At 46.1% G+C, this 19,023-nt stretch overlaps 1 protein-coding gene across 2 annotated transcripts in view; it reads left to right on the top strand.

Moving 5' to 3' along the window:
- VAT1L (vesicle amine transport 1 like) overlaps nucleotides 1-17,167 on the top strand; it is a 49,561-nt gene extending 32,394 nt beyond the window's left edge. For both annotated transcript variants that reach the window (XM_044270595.1, XM_044270596.1), the window contains exons 4-9: nucleotides 1,478-1,620; nucleotides 3,811-3,914; nucleotides 6,778-6,833; nucleotides 8,837-9,031; nucleotides 12,883-12,966; nucleotides 14,599-17,167. In XM_044270595.1, the coding sequence (XP_044126530.1) occupies nucleotides 1,478-1,620; nucleotides 3,811-3,914; nucleotides 6,778-6,833; nucleotides 8,837-9,031; nucleotides 12,883-12,966; nucleotides 14,599-14,697 (681 nt within the window). In that variant the 3' untranslated portion in view covers nucleotides 14,698-17,167. The remainder of the gene's footprint in view (nucleotides 1-1,477; nucleotides 1,621-3,810; nucleotides 3,915-6,777; nucleotides 6,834-8,836; nucleotides 9,032-12,882; nucleotides 12,967-14,598) is intronic.
- Nucleotides 17,168-19,023: the final 1,856 nt, after the last annotated feature.

Here is a 19,023-nt window from a genome sequence, read left to right as displayed (position 1 = left end):
TTCGGTTTTTTGTGGAACGGAACAGCTGGCCCCTGATAGAACAGTGCTATGCTTGTCCTTTATGCGGACAATAAGGGCTCATTCACACGAACGTGTAAAGCCCGTGCCGTGGACCGCAAATTGCGGTCCGCAATGCACGAGCACTGTCTGTGGGGCAGCCGCATGGGAATGTGGACCAATTCACTTGAATGGGTCCGCGATCCCTCCGTTCCGCAAAAATAGAGAGCATGTTCTATCTTTTTGCGGTGCGGAGGCACGGAATGGAACCCCAGAAAGCACTCCGTAGTGTTCCGTTCCGCATCTCCGGATTTGCGGACCCATTGAAGTGAATGGGTCCGCATCCGTGATGCAGAATGCACACGGATTGGTGCCCGTGTATTGCGGATCCGCAAATGTGGTCCGCAATACGGCAACGGGCAGCACATGTTCTATCTTTGAATGGAAATATGGAAACGGAAGGCATACGGAGTACCTTTCGTTTTTTTTTGTGGATCCATTGAAATGAATGGTTCCGTATATGGAACGCAAAAAAAAAAAACAACGTAAACAGAAAAAAATAAAATTGTGTGCTAGAGGCCTAAGTGTGGCATGGGAGCCGCCCAATTTAAACATGCAGTATGTTTAAAAATGTGTGTCATAAAGCCCAGCATGCTTTAGTTGCACACCTGCTTTACACTGCAGCTCTTCCTGTTCAGATTTGCTGATGTTTGAATCCGACCATGGACAACATCTGCATGGAGTTTGTATGTTCTCCCAGTATTTACATGGCTTTCCTCCCACACTCCAAAGAGATACTGATGGGGACCTTAGATTGTGAGCCCCATTGGGGACAGCACAACGATAATGTCTGTACAGCGCTGCGGAATATGTCACCGCTATATACGTGCATAAAATAAGTGGAAAAATTATGTATTTAAGCTTAAGACGATAAAATGTTTACCAGGTAGTTGTGGACCGGTATTTTTCAGGCCTGATATAGAAGAACATTTTCTCTCCTGCTGATTCCCATTGCTCAAAAAATAATTGTTCTTGTCTTGCCTGCACTGATTACGCTGGTCACTAGAAGACCATGAAGAACCAGTGTGGTCCTCTTGGCTTCTCGGCCTCCTACTAGGTACACGACTGTATGTTCGGTCCGCATTTGATCTGTATTTTTTGCGGATCACTTGCAGACCCATTCATTCATTTCATCCATATGTCCGTTCCGTGGCCCTCAAAAAAGATAGAACATGTCCTATTCTTGTCCGTTTTGCGAATAGGGATAGGGCATTTCTACAGTAGTAAAAAAAAAAAAAATGGTGGCATGCACACGGCCAGGATCCGTATTTTGTGGATGAGGTCATGGTCAGACACTGCCTAGAACCTCCATGGAGTCTGACGGAGGAGTCTCTAGGGCCTACAGTACATCTATGTTCCACACATCTTATTGCTTGGTCATCTTGGTATTTCCTTAATCCAGTGTAATTGATGTTTCCAGGGACAAGCAGTGGCTCAGCTCTGCTCAACGGTTCCCAACGTCACAGTGTTCGGGACCGCTTCTGCCTTCAAACACGAGGCCATCAAAACCTCTCTTAATCATCTTTTCGACAGAAATTCGGATTATGTACAAGACGTCAAAAAGTAAGTAGTTGTTTCCATGAAGATCCTGAGATGGTCACAGTGTGTTACCTTCAATAGTGATATAGCTACTAAAAGTCCCCACACCCCAGAGTACATAGGAAGGCCCTCACTAAAGCACGCACAACCTCCTGAATATCCCTCTGTTAAAGAGATAGTCCCTGTTTTTGAAAGTTTTTACCCCATCCTTGTAATCTTGCAGAGCCCTCTAGTGGTAATACAAGGGAGGGCTGGGTCCAGGAACGGACTGGGAATTTAAAGTGGCCCTGGAAAAAATACTAAAAGTGGCCTTGTTTTGTTGTCGGGTACAAATGGATGGAAGGCAGGGCAGCTGCGGACAAGAATATGCATTTCTATAGGGGTGCCGGGCGGGTGTGTTGCGGATCCGGTTAGCAGCGGTGTCCTCCAGACCCGTGGTACTAGATTGTAATCCGATCAGGAGCAATCTACATGGGGTTGTCTTATGGGGTCACATGGATCCGTGGTTTCCTCCCGCCTTCCAAAAACACACCTGTTGATTTCTGTATAACTGGCCCCCAGTTGTATGTGAGAGAGATGGGGGATCAGACCGCGAGCCTTTATAGGACGGGGATAGATGTAATGCAATCTGTTGTCAGCGCCGTACAAGCAGCGGGTTATAAATAATATAATAAGACGTCTCTGCCCATAGGAAATGAAAGAGATTACTTCCAGCATTGGATTTTGTGAGCGAACTCCCATGTGGAAAAGACGGCGGAAAACCTTGTGATTTGCCGATGCTGAGGAGGCTGCCAATCACTCCAAGGGGGGGGGGGGGGGGGGTGCCAGCCTCGCAAGGCCTAATTTGAATACTCGGGGGAAATTTTTCTGTTTACACAGACACGCTTCACTATTTTTTCAGACTAAGTAGCCTGTTCCCATACAGCAGATGTGTTCTGCTAAGGTAAAAATCTAGTGTTTCAAGCATCAAAGAAATGTAAATTGCCCAAAAAATATATATATATAATCATATAGTCATAATAAAGTATGAACAAATATTCCTTGTATGTTCATTAAAGGAGTTGTGCAACGATGGGGACCGGCAAACCTCCCCCACTTGGCCGGACCAGTAATGGGACGCTTACTTACTTCCTGGCGCTGACTCCCCGCTCCTTCTTCTCAATGCTCCACCGGGCTCCCTCGATGTCAACATCCGGTTTGATATTGCCGGAGTCAGACACTGGTCACATGAGGCAAGGGGATCCGGCCACCGATTGGCTGCAGGCGCGGTCAAACCGGATTTTTTCAGCAAGTAAGCCCGGCGGAACATCTCAAGCCAGAAGGAGAAGGAGCGAGGAGTCGGCATCAGGAAGCAGGTAAGTAAGCTTCCCTTTACAGGTCAGGACAAGTGGGGGGGGGGGGGGGGGTTGCCAAAACCCCCTAATTCTTGCACAAGTCCCTTAAAGTGTTTTTTTGGGACTATGGCTTATCCTTAAGACAGGCTATCAGTATCAGATTCGTGAGGGTCTAACGCTTAGCACCTGCGGCTTGTCCCCTTCATTGCCAAGTACAGCGGCGTATATTTAGTAGTGGCTCAGGCTCAAGTGAAAGGGACTGAGCTGCAATTCCAGGCACAACCACTACAAGATGTACAGATCTGTGCCTGGTTAAGGACATGGACCTTCTCATGTCCCCTTCAATCAGTTGATGAATGGGTGGGACAAGAGTTGGATCCCCTTCTGATCTCATCTTGATGGCCTGTCCTAAAAGTTGCTTTCCATGGGACAATTTGGCTCATTAGTGATTATCTGGTGGCTTCTCGGCCCATGTAAAGGGCCCTTAAGGCTAAGCCATCAGTGTCATAGTCCCAGAAAGCCCATTCCTGGATGCATTGACTAAATTATCTAGCAGAAAAGAGGTCAAGTGGAGGTACCTGAGGAGGGCTGGGCTGACCACTGAATCAAGGATCCAAGTAGTAAGCTTCTACTAACTTCTCATCCATCCGCCCAAGGGTGATAATATCTAGTCCTAAATTCTCACTCAGTGCCCATCGATAGGCCCACTAGTATGCCATCAGACTCATCCAAAGTTTGGTGCCCCACTGCTATGAATAGCTGGGAAATTCCTCCTCCTTCCATTCTCTCTATGTCTTACATAAGATCATAAATCACGTACAGTATGTCCTCTTACGCAATGTGAAGCCCAGAAGGTAAGAGTGCTGTTGCTGCTTTCCAGAATCTCACCAGAAGGCGTAGACATCGTCCTGGATTGCCTATGCGGAGAAAACACTGGAAAAGGCATTGGTCTCCTGAAACCACTGGGAACATATATTTTATATGGTAGGTCACAGATTTCGGCTGTATAACTCTCATACTAAACATTACACTGAATTTTTGGCCAGAAAGGGGTATTTTTCTAAACTCTGTAGAATTTTTGCCAGTTTTTCTTTTTTATTTCCTTCTGAAGCAGTAAGCACAAAGAGGTAAAACGCCTCCTACTTTACTGCTGCTGAGGGAAGAATGTTAGTAAAATAGTAGACTAGTAGAATTAGGATAACACGATTGCAACTCTATAGTTTTCCTCATAGACCTAGATAAAGTTGGAGAAGAAGAGCATTGCACTTATCCATGTAATGTGTGATGCTCTAACAGAGTCACTCATCCCCTTTCCCTCTCCGGCCACAGTGATGGTCTGATTGAGAGAGTTTAGTGAGACTGTTTACCATGCTAAATGTACAAAAGAGGACGTTAAAGAGCCAGGACAGGAAGTAAAGAGACTTCAAAAAAATTATATTCAGAAAGGTTTGCTCACCACCCTACCCAGCGTCTAGGGAAGAATACTTACCTGCTTCCGAATGGGAGCTGAGCCTCAGTATGCTGGCCTCAGAAACTACATAGTGTACGGAACCTTCTGCTTCTACCCCCTACACTCTTAGTTCCCAGGGTCATGCCAGCCGGAAACAGCTGATCGGTGGGGTTGACGGGTGTTGGGCCCCCACTAATCTGTTATTGATGACCTATCCTGAGAAAGTCATCAATATCTGTAGCCTTGAAAACCCCTTTAAGAGTTAAATGATAAAGTTCATTTTTTGTTCAGCCACCATTAGGCAGCATTAAGAGTTGCTGCATACTGTTTTTTAATATGGAGTTGTGTATTCAATCAGTTCTTAAGCTCCCTCTAGTGGTGGCTGCGGGAAGCCAGAACTTTATCGTCTAAATTCATGTCTAGGCTGGGGTATGGAGCTATGTATCAGAAAAACAGAGCTCTGGCCTCTATGAAGAAATGTATCGCACAGTTGTGAACCTGTTGGCATTTAAACAGAATTAATCCAAGGGTGGACATCAAGTTTAAAGGGATTCTTTCATCTGGGACTTTAATGACATGTCGCTAGGATATGCCATCTAAGTCAGAACTGCACCTATCTCTAAAACGGGCCCCCGAAAGTGAAGAGAGAGCGCACCACACATTTCTATGGGAGTCCTGAAAATAGCTAAGCGAGTGCTCTTGGCTATTTTTAGAAGTCCCATAGGAATGAATGGAGAGCGCAGAGAACAAGTGCGGCCTCCATTCTCTTCTATAGGATTGCCAGAAATAGCCGAGCGAGCGCTTGGCTATTTTCAAAACTCAGATAGAAATGAATGGCGAGCTGCTCTCCGCTCACATCAGGGCTACCGTTCTGAAGATAGGTGTGGGTCCTACCTCTGGGACCTGCACCTACCTATCTGCTGTTGGTGGCATATCCTAGCAATATGCCACCAATGTCTCAGATAAGGCAATCCCTTTAAAGCTAAGATTGATTTTCAGTGAACATTTACTTACAGCAGATCACTAGTGCACTTCTGTCTTCAGATTCATTTCCTTTAAGAATGGTAAAGATCTGGGAACAGAACGGGAAGCTGCTTTCTAATCTGATTTCTTTCAGTTTCCATCAGTGATGGTGTTTCAGGTTCTGTTGTCACAGGCAGGATGCAGGCTTCCATAAACAGCAGCCTATCTTCTGCTGATACGTTCACAGGACAGACATTTCTTGTCCCATATATAAACCCGGCATAAGGAGGCCGTGCTGCAAGGAGGTGCGTCTTCCGACCCCCTGGCTTAGGAGGCTCACGGATGGATGGGGCATATCAGGTAGACTATTTCCAGCCCCCTCTTTGGCATTTGAGTAGGAAATGTATAGACAATGAGGCACATTTAATAAAACTGGCGTTTTAGACGCCGGTCTTAATAAAGCCCTAAGCTGGCGGTGGTTTCGCTGAAATTATGAAGAGGCATCGGCCTCTCCATAACTTTGTAAGACAGCTTCCTTGCCGTAAAAAATTGTAAATGAGACGGACCTGCCGACCCTAGCCTCCCCCCACCATTTTAGACCTGGCGTGAGCAGGGTGAAGTCACAGATAGCGGCACAACTAACCATTGCGCCATCTGCACCTGAAATGTGACCCACAATATATATATATATATCCAGCAGCAACAAAAAAAAGCAGATATCTGCAGAATAATCTAATATAATGAGGTCTGTCCCGGGGGCTTTTACAACTTGTAATTTTTGTTGTTTTTGCAGTATTCACATATCCGTGATATTATACATTTTCCAGGGAACTGTTATGTAATTAACAGTGTATTCATTTTCATTTCGAGTTATCACTGCATATTTGTCACGTACATCATGTTCCTTTTATCAACTACATCAAGTAACTGGTGTAGCTGGAGGACACCAGCCCCCAGACTAACATGGCCTAACCTCGGAACACTGTGATAAATACAAGGCTGTAGTTTAAAGGGGTTGTCCAGATTTATTTTGTTTAAATAACCCCCCACACACACACACGTAAATATATATATATGTACCTTCCTGTCCCCGTCTGTGAAATTCTGGGACAAGACAAGGACTTTACTCTGGTAGATTATTGTCCTTGAGGTGCAGTACAGTGCAAAGGATAACTATACTTTTCTTGTTTTTGGGATTCATTTCCAAATGTTGCTGAGCCGCAATACCAGGTACAGCCCATAGACAGGAGTGGCGCTGTTTGAGTGTGAACTACTGCAGAGTATATACCACTGTATGGTGGCGTTCTGCAGCACTCTTCGTTATACAGCTTGGCTAGGCTAGGTTCACATTGCGTTTCGGCCTCCATTTAGCGTGTACAGATAGCCTGATATGTATTCTGTCTCAGATCTTTCTTAATTGCTGTTTCTTTGCAGGTTCATCCAATATGGTTACCGGTGAAACAAAAAGTTTCTTCAGTTTTGCCAAATCAGTGAGTGTCAACATTGAAGCTTTATTGGGATTCAGTAGGATTAGAGGCGAGCGAATCAATTTGAACAATTTGTCTCCTGGAGCACCAAGGGGCTGGCCCCGCTGCACAGGAGGCTCCCCTTTAATTGACAAAGCTAGACATCTTGCCTGGCATTATGAATCTTGTGCCTGCCGTGTTGCTCCGAGAAGTGGCGCAAGCGCAGAGGATCTGCTGCTGCTACCTGAGCTGTGCAGATACTACCTGCGCATGTGCCGCTGACATCTTGGTACATCGGAAGGTGGACGTGGCGCTCCTCCATCCGAAGCCTCCCCTTCCACTTGCGGGTGTACCTAGATATCAGTGGCGCATGCGCAGTATCTTGCCTGCTCAGGTAGCAGTAGGAGATCCTCTGCACTTATGCTGATACTTGGAGCCACAAGGGCAGGCACGAGATTGACAGGGCCAGGCAGGGTGTCTGGTTTTGTCAATCAAGGTGGGGGGGGGGTCTCTTGAGAAGCGGTGCCCGCCCCTGCATGCCCCGGGCGACTGTTATTTTGAATGAATTCCATTCATTAGAATTTATTCGCTCATCTCTACATAGGATGAATACAGTCAGCATTGCACATGCTCAACCTACCACGTCATTCATACAGAGGCCCCCCATCTTCATGATCCACTGATGTATAACTGACTGCTGGGCCTCTACCGATACCTTGCCTTTGGCTATTTTCCTAATACAGTACCCGCTGGTCTCATTCACTCGATCAAGGCTGTGCCACAGTTCTCTGCACAATGCCGGGTCGGAGTGGTCCTGTCTCAGAGATAAGCTAAAGTGGGCATCGCCACTTCATTGTACGGATCAGTTCCAGCAGTTGGAGTACGTCAGACTTTGATGGGATATTCTGTTGATCTGTCATCAATATCTGTGGTGGGAAAACCATTTTAAGGGTATGCTCACATGGGGTCAATATGCTGCAGGTTTAAGTCAGGATTTTGTGAACGGAAAATCCACAGCAAATTAGGCTAAATGCACACGATCAGGATTGCGTGCGGATTTACAGCGTGGATTTGCGTGCGGAAAATCCGCACCGTAGGCCATGTACATTGAATCCAATGAGAATTTTAAATTGTCATTGCACACGATGCTGATTTTTTACCGTGCAGATTTAAAAATCCGCAGCATGTCAATTTATTTTATTTTTCCTGACCGGATTTTCTCTATTCACTTTAATAGGGAGAGGAAAATCCGCACCAAATCCGCATGTAAATCCGCACTAGTTGATGCAGATTGACCGCGAACACCTGTTGCTTTCAGTGCGGATTGTCCGCACATAAATCCTGAACGTGTGCATTTACCCTTAGAGGACCAGCAAAGATTTTAACAACTTTCAGTTTCCCAATCACCGCCCAGTGTATTATAGCTTACAAATGGGATATAGACTATAGGCCAGTGGGGCACTGTCTGTGGCCCACAGTGAAATAATGTGTGGCCCTCAACCATCTGGACACAAAAATGCTTGTCGATGTGTGACTGGTAATATATAGTTTCCATGTCAAAGAGGACTGCTCAGGAGTACAGACAGGCAAGTACTAAAATGGTTCCCCACATATCAGGAGAGTGGTTTCCTTGACCCCTGCTTGGTATATGAATTAGAGATGGCGGTCCTTCCATTGTAGTTTATAGGAGTTGTGAAATACTAGGCTGTCACCCAGTAACACCCATAATATGCAAAGGAGGGCCCCATGCTTGTATGTTCTCCACCTGATTGGGTGGGTGGACCCTGCACCTGTCTGACATTTTTGGCATGTACGGTTGATATGCCATAAATGTCTAAGATGGTAATCCCCCTTTAAATTTTATTGCACCCTTGGAAATGGTCCAGACAGAAGTAGAAGTGGCTCTCAGATGGAAGTAGAACCACCATGTTTCAGAAGAGCAGCCACTTTTTTTTGTAGAGACATGATGGTGTAGAACAAATCTGTGACCTCTCCAATGCTCACGCATTGTATCCTTATCCTCTCAGTGGTGGCAAGTGGAAAAAGTCAACCCCATCAAATTATACGAAGAGAACAAAGTTATGTCTGGGTTCTCACTGCTAAACCTCCTCTTCAAGCAAGGACGGGCCGGTGTCATCAGAGGGGCCATAGACAAGCTGCTGGCCTTGTACAATCAGAAGAAGATCAAACCATTGGTGGATTCATTATGGGCGCTGGAAGAGGTACTGTATCCTCATCATCTTATTAAAAGAGCGGCAATAGGCTGAAGGGCTCTTTATGCCCATATCTTGTTTCTCAGAAGGACATTATGCCGCATATGAAGTGTTTATGCTGGTGCTCGATGGTGCTTCTTCCACCCATTTCCTATCTGATACTTGTCAGGAATACTTGATGTTAGTGGATGCGGATTCTTTTTGAGTTTTGAGGGGTTTTCCAGCAGGAAGAAGTTATTTCCAGTGTGTATCTGATGTAAAATGATTGGACTTACAGAGCGTGGTGTAGCTATAGGGGATGAAGCACTTGCTGTTGCTACCCAACCCATAAGCCACAGGAGTATTTGTTTGATCTCCTTCTGATTTCCTTTGAAGTCTGGCACCCAAAGTATTGTAAATGTGAGACACTGACATGAAAGAGACAGGGGATGAAGAGATCTATGATGCACAGGCTGCCAGATATTCCCCAGCATCAGAATTATCATTAACCTTTTAGTGCCAAAAGTAGCAGTAGGTCAGCATATTGTCAAGGACGGGAAGCTGTGGAGAAAAATGCAGATGGACAGCTGCAAGGGTTACATTGTTTTCATAGCAGGTCTGTATAGAAGAGACTCCTGAGCTGTATCGGAGCTTTTACTCCTTCTTAACGTGCATAGAGGTATCCAGTAACTAATGTGAGGCCCATAACAGGACATACAGTCCAAGTGGATTAAAGTTGGCTATTCGTGCACTGGCTGACATAAGAGTGCAAAGGCATGCATAGAGCTGCACAAAAAGCACAGTGCGATTGCAAAGTCCCCTCCCTCTGTCAAACACATTAGGTGGTGCGTTCACTATTTGGGAAGCGGACGACTCCAATCAGAGGAGATGTAATTGCACTGTAGTCACTGGCGGTTAGTGCTGCATCGATGGGTCATTTAAGAGAATCATCTGTGCCTTTAAAAAAGTACAGACGGGCTGCAGCTGGTGAGCGTGAGGGGAAGTTGTGCTGGGGGGCCCAAGCTGATGTTTTTTTGCAGTGGGGTCTGTGAGCTCCTAGTTACATCCCTGTATACTTTTATTGCTAAAAGGCGCCTCAGTCTTCTGCTTTCAGTCCCAGTCTTGGGTCCTGACAGTTCCACGTCATGCTTGTGCTTGACAAAGGAGGGAGTTTCCTGTGTCTGCGTGTGACTTGTGCTCTATGTGAAGAGGCTAAGTCTGATTTCAGTAGCTAAGCCAGACCCCCTTCTCATCATGGATAATGTATAGACCGAGAAGGGTTCTGGCTTAGCTACTGAGTCAGTCAACCCCTTCATATACTGCACAAGTCATATGACGACACAGGTCAAGCACAAGAAGTGGAACTGTCAGGTCTGCGGCTGACCACGGAAAATCCGGGCACCTTTTAACAATAAACTATATCAGTAAGTCCATGCATTTTACATCAGGCACACATTGGAAATATGTTTTTTCTTGCTGGATAACCCCTTTAACACACACCTCCTCTATATTCAAGTACTTAAGATATTGTTCCTTTCTTTACAGTTATAAAATTCTGCTTTTTGCTAGCGTTAAGTCCCTCTAAACATCCCCACAGACCCATTTCTCCATCTAAGGCTTCTTTCACACATCAGTGAATCACAGACATGCTGTCCATGGTCTCCACGGACAGCCCACGCAGCCATTGACTTTAATGTGCGAAGTCACACATCAGTGGTTTTCCAGGGACGGTGGGTCTTTGGTGACAAAACAGAAGCATCCTGTATTTTGTCTGATCCCTCACGCACATTATAGTTTATGGGTCAGTAACAACCACGGACACCACAGGATGCCATCCTTGTTTGGTCCATGGTTTTCACAGACTGTTACTAGGAGATGCTCTCGAAACCAATTTTCAACCTAGCAGTGTCCGTAATTTACGGAAGACACATGGACGGCAAAAAATGGACCAAACATGGATCTGTCATAAACATCTTCACAGATGAACCACTGACCATCTTGTCACAGGTGTCATCATGGACAGGGTCATGTAAATGAGGTCTAAGCCAGAGCTCAGGCTGCCAACACACATTCAACAGCTATCTCACGCGTCTCTTCCCCATACGTATACACATTCGGCTTGGCCAAATGTGTATTCTGTGGGTAAAGTGGAGAAAGCCGCTATCAGACACCTCTGGCAGCGGTTTATCACCCAAGAGAACAAAAGGATCTGGTGAAAATATTAATTTCCCCCCGATCCTTGTCTCCCCCGACATCATCTGTGTCGGGAGCTCTTCACACACATTAGTGTGTGGTCCGAACCAGTCGTTCTCAATGGGTTTGGCCGACAGAAATGTAATGTGTATGGCCAGGTTAAAGCTCCACTTAGTGCATCATTCGTGAGCGGGGTTATTCAGAGCTGACCTCCCTAAGTCATAGATTCGACCACACTGCAGGATCGTGAGCCCTTGGGATGCTGTGGTCAAGTACCATGCAGCCAGTTAGGCCGCAGATGCCTCTTATTTAACTAATGAAGACCGCACTGTATAGCCGGTATTCATTAGTCAAGTAAGAGGGAACTGCGGCCTCCTTGGCCACGCGGTGCTCGACCGCAGCACGGCTGCGTCCTGAATGGCTCTTGACTACGCAGTGTGGTCCTATGGGGATCCATTACCAAAAAATAAATATCTTGGCCTCTAAGATGTGCCGGCTTATACTGCTGCACAGTTGCCATTTCAGGAAAGGAGGACACAATGCCACCGGATTACCTATCCCTTGTGGAAGCCCCTGTGGTCTGGTTTTGTCTCTCACATTTACTCATAGTAAAAAGTATAGGATGAGAGATTTGTGTTCAAATTCCTTCCAACCATTGAGGGATATCGTCCACTCTTTATGACTCTATATGGGCTGCCACATGGGCGGTCACTGTAAGTTGCAGGGCAGATTTAGCTTTTTGTGTCCATGCAAAAATGGCATGGAGCAAGCACTTTGAGCCCTGTGATTGCATGTGAATTATGTTCGCCGATTCACCATGTAATGGCCTTGAAGGCTTAAAGGGCTTTCCACAACTCACACATTGATGGCATATCCGACTCCTAGCATCCCTGCTGATGGAAGGGACTGTGGCCCTCAGGTGAGCACTGTGGCACCACATGGCACTGTTGCAGTCCCTTCAAAAAGCAGATTGTTGGGGCGGGTGGGAGTTGGACCACTACCGATCTGCTATTGATAGCCTGTCCTGAAGATAGGTCATTAATACTTTAGTCCCAGGCAGCCCTTTCGAAGGAGTTATCCGAGACTACATAATAGTCCAGCAACATCACATCAGTGGAGGTCCAACTCTCGGAGCGTCACATCCCCTTCGTTGTGTACCAAGCACAGCTCCATACTTCTGATAGTGGCTGCGCCTGGTATTGCAGCTCAGTCCTATCTACTTGAATGAGACTGAGCTACAAGTACCAGGGACCTCCACTGCCAATTTTGGGCTGCCTGAATTCTGGTTTTGCATTAGGGTTCGTTCACACGAATGTGTGCTGCCCGTTGCCGTATTGCAGACCGCATTTGCAGATCCGCAATACACGGGCACCGTTCCATGTGCATTCTCACGGATGCGGACCCATTTACTTCAGTGGATCAGCAAATCCGGAGATACGGAACACTACGGAAGCACTACAGAGTGCTTCCTGGGGTTCCGTGCCTCCACACCGCAAAAAGATATAACATGCTCTATCTATTTGCGGAACGGAGGGATCGCGGACTTATTTAAGTGAATGGGTCCGCGATCCCCATGCGGCTGGGCCACGGTCGGTGCACGGGCTTCACACGGTCGTGTGAACGAGCCCTTATTCAGATTCTAGAAGACATACTCCTCACATACATATCTCTGCCTTTTTGGATTCCAGGTGAAAGAAGCAATGCAGAGAATCCATGACAGAGGTAACATTGGAAAGTTGATTTTAGATGTGGAAAAGGCTCCAACCCCGCTGGTAAGTATCATTCTTATTATTTACTGCAAGTCACTACCTTCAGTCTATGTGCAGCACTCAGATCTATGCTCTGATTTTCTGGTGGGCTCGTGCTTCTTCACAGGAGCTAATCAGAACAAGCAGAGCTGCAGTACAAACTATGGGAGCTACAGCAGCCATGAGAAAAGGGTGCAACTAATCTGAAGTCATTGATGTGGGCTAATGGGGCAAAGCAAAAAAGCAGCCATCACTAAAGATTTGCCAGCGATCCTGAGAAAGGGATGGGGCTGACTGTAAATGGACGGAAATGGGTGTGGTTTGTACAAATTTTCCCCAAAATGGGGTGTTTGGGGGTGGGGCATAAAAGTCCCAAACCAGCTAAAATTTGCAGACCTCATGATGCTGCCTATAGCATCCAATCACTCTGCAGCGTTTACGGAGCTAAAGCTGAGCTGTGACTGGTTGCCATTAGCCACCAGGCTAGTTTTGATCTGATATGAGTCCTTTCACTAATGTCAGGGTCAGGGTTTAGGCGGGAGGAGTATGACATAGAGAATTAGACTTCACCCCCCCCATGTACATGTATATTTAAGATTGGTGGGGGTCCAACACCCAGCACCTCTGCTGATCAGCTGTTCTGCAGCAGCTCCGGCGCTGGAAACGGGCACCGTCCGCTGCATAGTGGTCGGTGCTGGTACTGCAATGCTGCAGTAGTACAGAGGACGGACCTGTGCAATTCTGGTGCAGGAGCTACTGCAGAACAGCTAGTTGGTGGAGGTGCCGGGAGTCGGCCCCCTAAGGGGGGGCCATTAATATGAAAGCCCCAGAGTTCCCTTTTGAGAACAATGTAAATTGTCAAAACATTTGATTAAACAATGTTACTGAGAAATTTCCAGGTTCTTCTCCTAATGTAGGGGATATACTCACAAGGGATATGCTTCCTGTGCGTTCCACTGTGGATTCAAATGATAAAAAGCGTGCTGTGTCAGCCTGTGGCCGATAAAGCATCTGATGTGAATTATGCATTTCCTCCAGCCCCCTCCAGTACATCAGGAGCCGGGTATTTCAGACCACAGAAGGCTTTTGCCTGTGCACTAACAGAATAAATCTTTTCTGGAGCGGCTGAGTTAATGCAGGCTGACAGTGCTGGTGCGGAGGGTGAGAGCAGCACATGCTGTTACAGTATGCAAACAACAGAAGACTTTACCGATCACCCTCCGGCCGTCTGTTCCTAGAAACAATCCAGTGCAGGACATGTGCGAAAGTGGCTGATGTACTGTCACGGTACCGAGCCCACATCTGGAACAGTAAAAAACACAATATACTTGTTGCAACTCATCTCCTGCCACTCTAGAAAAGGGGTCTTGACCTTGGAGGTCCTCTTGGCTTGCCCCCTCATCTGCCAAGAACAGCTTTTAATAATTAGCATACCAGGCGTGAAAAGCAGGCGAACAGAGCTCTGGACAGACAAACTATTAAGCGATATTACATCCGTGCACAGAGCCCTCCATCACCTGCTAGTTACTTCATAATGTCTGGACCCATGAAAGGTCCTCTTTAAGTTTCGGGTATTTTTTTAAATATATATATATAGACACTGATTGATTGATGGTTTCCACCAGTTCTACTCACAAAACTTCTGCTTGCGTGTAGATGGCCAGCGACAGTACAGAAACCAGTGAGGCCGGAGAGGAAGAGGAAGACCACGAGGGTGACACTGAAAATAAGGAACGGATGCCTTTCATCCAGTGATGGAGGTTATGACTGATAAAAGATTGGAAGACGGAAAAACTCTCTTCTGTGCGTCAGTGAACAAACTTGCTGTAGTACACTGTGTGTTGTATTTGTCTGCAGTGAGCTGAGCTACTGTATAAACCGTCGTGTATATTGTGGCAGTAAGTGCCTACTTGGCAGCCTTTAGTAAGTGTAGCAGTGTGTGAAATAGGCCCGTGATACACTTTTAACATGCAGGAAAAAATATGATTACAATTTATATATGGACCCGTCACCTCTTTGCTACTAGAGAGCTTAGGACAGTTATTAAAATAGATTTTAAGGCTGCCTCAAATTCCCATGCCAGGCCCGTCGACTAAACGCTGCCAGTGAGCCAGACTGCCACCTCAACTCAAGTGCCAACCCGTTCTCAGTATTACTATGTTCTGTTGTTGTGCCGTATACACCACAGCGAGTGAACCGTGAACATGGACGGGAGTCAGGAAAGTGCCAAGTGGGTTATCCCCGTGCTTAGAGCCTTATGTCATTTTCTCACAGTAGAGAACTAGATGGTCATATCTTCATCACGCTCCTTTAAAAAAAAAGACAAACCAGATCGAAAGGTCAAGTATTTTTTGTCTGTACATGGTTAAGTGGGGCCACAGTAACCAGATGTTGATTTTTGCAGATTGCCAGGCCGCACCTGTAAGGAGTTGTCCCCTATCTGGCGTTTCATGGCCAAGATAGGAATAACCGCAATAAGTGGTGGCCAGGTGTGGATGGACTTACGGAAACATCTGAGCAACCGGTGCTCCGCTGTTTCCCGTAACACCAATAACAGCGAATGGCAGTCATGGAAAGAGCGTAGTTTGCTATGCCGGATTGTGGTTCCTGGGGCCCACCAGAGGAAATTATTCTCCATTCCCAACCCCCTGTAGCATTAGTAATGTCAAATAGTGTGTGAATCTAAGAAATCAACCTTAATGGCAAGTGCTTATCTCCAATAGAAGCTCCAAATGTTTTTTTTTTCTCCTTGACCTTTGGGGCCCACTATTGAACCAGAAACTGGGACCACTGGAGGAGCCTATGGTGAGACAATCAGACTGGCTGTTTATGTGGCTCCAATTCACTGCTATGGAAATAGCAGACCATCGGCCCCTCAGCCCTTTCCATAACTCCACCTCCCTTGGCCGGCGCTTATGATGGTCATTTCTATCTTGGCCATGATAGGCCGAGATAGGACAACCCCTTTAAAGCTCGACAGGTACAGCCAACAATTAGGGTTAATCTATATTGGGTTACCACGGTCCAGCAGCCCCATGTACTGGACACCTGCAGCCACTTTTATAGTCATTTCTAATTTTTTCCTGTGCAAAAATACCTCAACCTTGTTTGCCAATAGCAACCTAAAGCTTTAGCCGCGCGCTCGGCTGTTTTCGGAAGTCCAATTGAAAGAGATGGGAGGCGCACCGCGCAAGCATGGCCACCACTCTCTTCACTTCTATGGGGCTGACGGAAATAGCCAAGCCAGCACTCAGCTATTTTCTGCGCTCCCAAAGGAATGAATTCAGGGCGGCCGCTCATGTGTGGTGCACCCTCTGGGAGTTTGCCAGCGTATTTCTAAAGGGCCCTTTACACAGGCTGAGAATTGCACAGATTATCTCTAACGAGCATTCATAGTAACGCTCATTGGCGATGATCGGGCAGTGTAAATGTACCGCCAATTACCCGATGAACAAGCGAAACGCTGGTAATCTGATCCTTTGTGCGCATGTTTACCAGCAGCAGATCGAGCCATGTAAACACGATCTACTGCCGGCAAACAGTGAGTCGTTATGGGGAAGATCAATGGCATTAGCGATCACTCCTCGCCATACATGCAGCGATCTCTTCTGCTAGCGATCAGCAGATTTTCTGGAAGGAACGGTTCCTTCCCGACAATCTGCTGTAATATCGTCCTGTGTAAAGGGACCTTAAGTATAGGAGCAGGTCCCAGAGGTGGGAACCGCACCTATCAGACATTGGGGACACCCAAGGTCAACCCCTTTAAGGAATTGTAAGAGTTTCAGTCTGTGATGCAACCAATGAAATTCCACTGAATTAAATTCAGTATCGTTCTTAGCCATTTTAGCGTGCTCATTGTAATACATAGAGGTAAGAATTTAAAATCGGTATATCCACGTGACATGACCACAGTCGTTTTTAGAGTAATTTTCTCTGTTACTGTCAGTACTTGCTATAGTTGTTTTGTTGGTTAATTTAAATAAAGCCAATATTCAAAGAAAGTGCGAAAAAAGTCAAATCTGCGGTTGTTGACAACACATGATTAAAGGGCTTGTCCAGCTTTTTAAAGCATTTTTGTTCATTCCTTCCCCATCCCACGCACCAGACCTGTAGAAGGAAGCGCACTTACCTTCGGTCCACCACTGTGTTTACTTCTCTCCGAACCCCGCTTGTTAAAGGGATCCTGTCACCGGGATTTTGTGTATAGAGCTGAGGACATGGGTTGCTAGGTGGCCGCTAGCACATCCACAATACCCAGTCCACATAGCTCTATGTGCTTTTATTGGGTAAAAAAAACCGATTTGATCCATATGCAAATTAACCTGAGATGTGTCCTGTAGGTGAGATGAGACAGGGACAGGACTCATCTCAGGTTAATTTGCATATGTATCAATCGTTTTTTTTTTTACACAATAAAAGCACACAGAGCTATGGGGACTGGATATTGCGGATGTGCTAGCGGCCACCTAGAAACCCATGTCCTCAGCTCTATACACAAAATCCAGGTGACAAGTTCCCTTTAACTTCTGGAATGGTTGGGGGTTACATGTGGCTCTGCAGCCAATGACTGGCCGGAGTGGTGACATTTCCCCAAGGTGGCACATCACTGGGTTACATGCCGCTTGGGGGAAACGTCACCGGTGCAGCCAGTCAGTGAGCGCAGAGGCACGCGTGACCCCAGTCCATTTTAGACGTTAACAGACAGGGGCAGCACAAAAGTCCAAATGGATCCAGTGAGTAAAATCAATGATTATACTTTTTTTTTTTATGAAGAAATAAAGAAACAAGTAATCCTCCTGCATAAAATCAACGTGTATGAATCTTCTTCATGGATTCATAGTATAAAGTAGTCAGATACAGGCATGTCACTGCTTTTTAAGCAAAAAGGGAGGAATGAAATCAATTAAAAATGTCAAGGAACGTCCGCAGTGCAGGTGTAGGGTAAAATGTAGATAATATTAACTCTTGATGTACATGCCTGTAGCTGAAGACTGACTTGCACAAAAAAATATATATGAATAAAAAATATAATGACACGATGTACAATAATGCAGGAATGAGAAACAACCATATATTAAAGGGGTTATCCAAGTTATATTTATTGATGACCTTTTCTCAGGATAGGTCATCAATATCAGATTGGCGGGGGTCCGACACCCGGCACCCCGCCGATCAGCTGTTTGAAGAGAAGGCGCGCACCGTGCCAGCGCTGCCTCCTCTTCACTGTTTACCTCCTAGCTGTTGCATCTGCAGCGGTGAGCAGGTGTCATTACACCCAAGCCGTCCCATTCATTTCAATCGTACGGATCGCTCCTATACATTGAAATGAATGGGACGGCTTGGGTGTAATGACACCTGCTCACCGCTGCAGATGCAACAGCTAGGAGGTAAACAGTGAAGAGGAGGCAGCGCTGGCACGGTGCGCGCCTTCTCTTCAAACAGCTGATCGGCGGGGTGCCGGGTGTCGGACCCCCGCCAATCTGATATTGATGACCTATCCTGAGAAAAGGTCATCAATAAATATAACTTGGATAACCCCTTTAATATATGGTTGTTTCTCATTCCTGCATTATTGTACATCGTGTCATTATATTTTTTATTCATATATATATATTTTTTTTTTTTTTGTGCAAGTCAGTCTTCAGCTACAGGCATGTACATCAAGAGTTAATATTATCTACATTTACTGCGGACGTTCCTTGACATTTTCAATTGATTTCATTCCTCCCTTGTGACATGTATCTGACTACTGTATACTCTGAATCCATGAAGAAGACCCGTCTTATGGTTGAGACGCGTTGATTTTATGCAGGAAGATTACTTGCTTGCATTTTTTTAAACGAAGAAATAAAGAATCATTGATTTTACTCGCTGGATCCTTTTTTGCTGCATCTACGTTGGGTGTGACCACAGCCCAGATCCGTGCAGAGCAGGTCAGAGGACCTTGACCACTTGAGAGCTGGACTTTGTTCTATCTACAAGTTCACAGGCAGGGACCTGAGCAAAGCAGATGCAGCACTGGACCAAAGGAGCTGGAACCGAGCAGGTAAGTATGCCTCCTTCCACAAGTCTGGCGGCAAG

This window comes from Bufo gargarizans, chromosome 10, assembly GCF_014858855.1.
Source record: "Bufo gargarizans isolate SCDJY-AF-19 chromosome 10, ASM1485885v1, whole genome shotgun sequence".
In the NCBI taxonomy this organism is placed as follows: domain Eukaryota; kingdom Metazoa; phylum Chordata; class Amphibia; order Anura; family Bufonidae; genus Bufo; species Bufo gargarizans.
The sequence above is the reverse complement of the archived record's forward strand: the minus strand, read 5'-3'. Positions and strand labels throughout refer to the sequence as shown.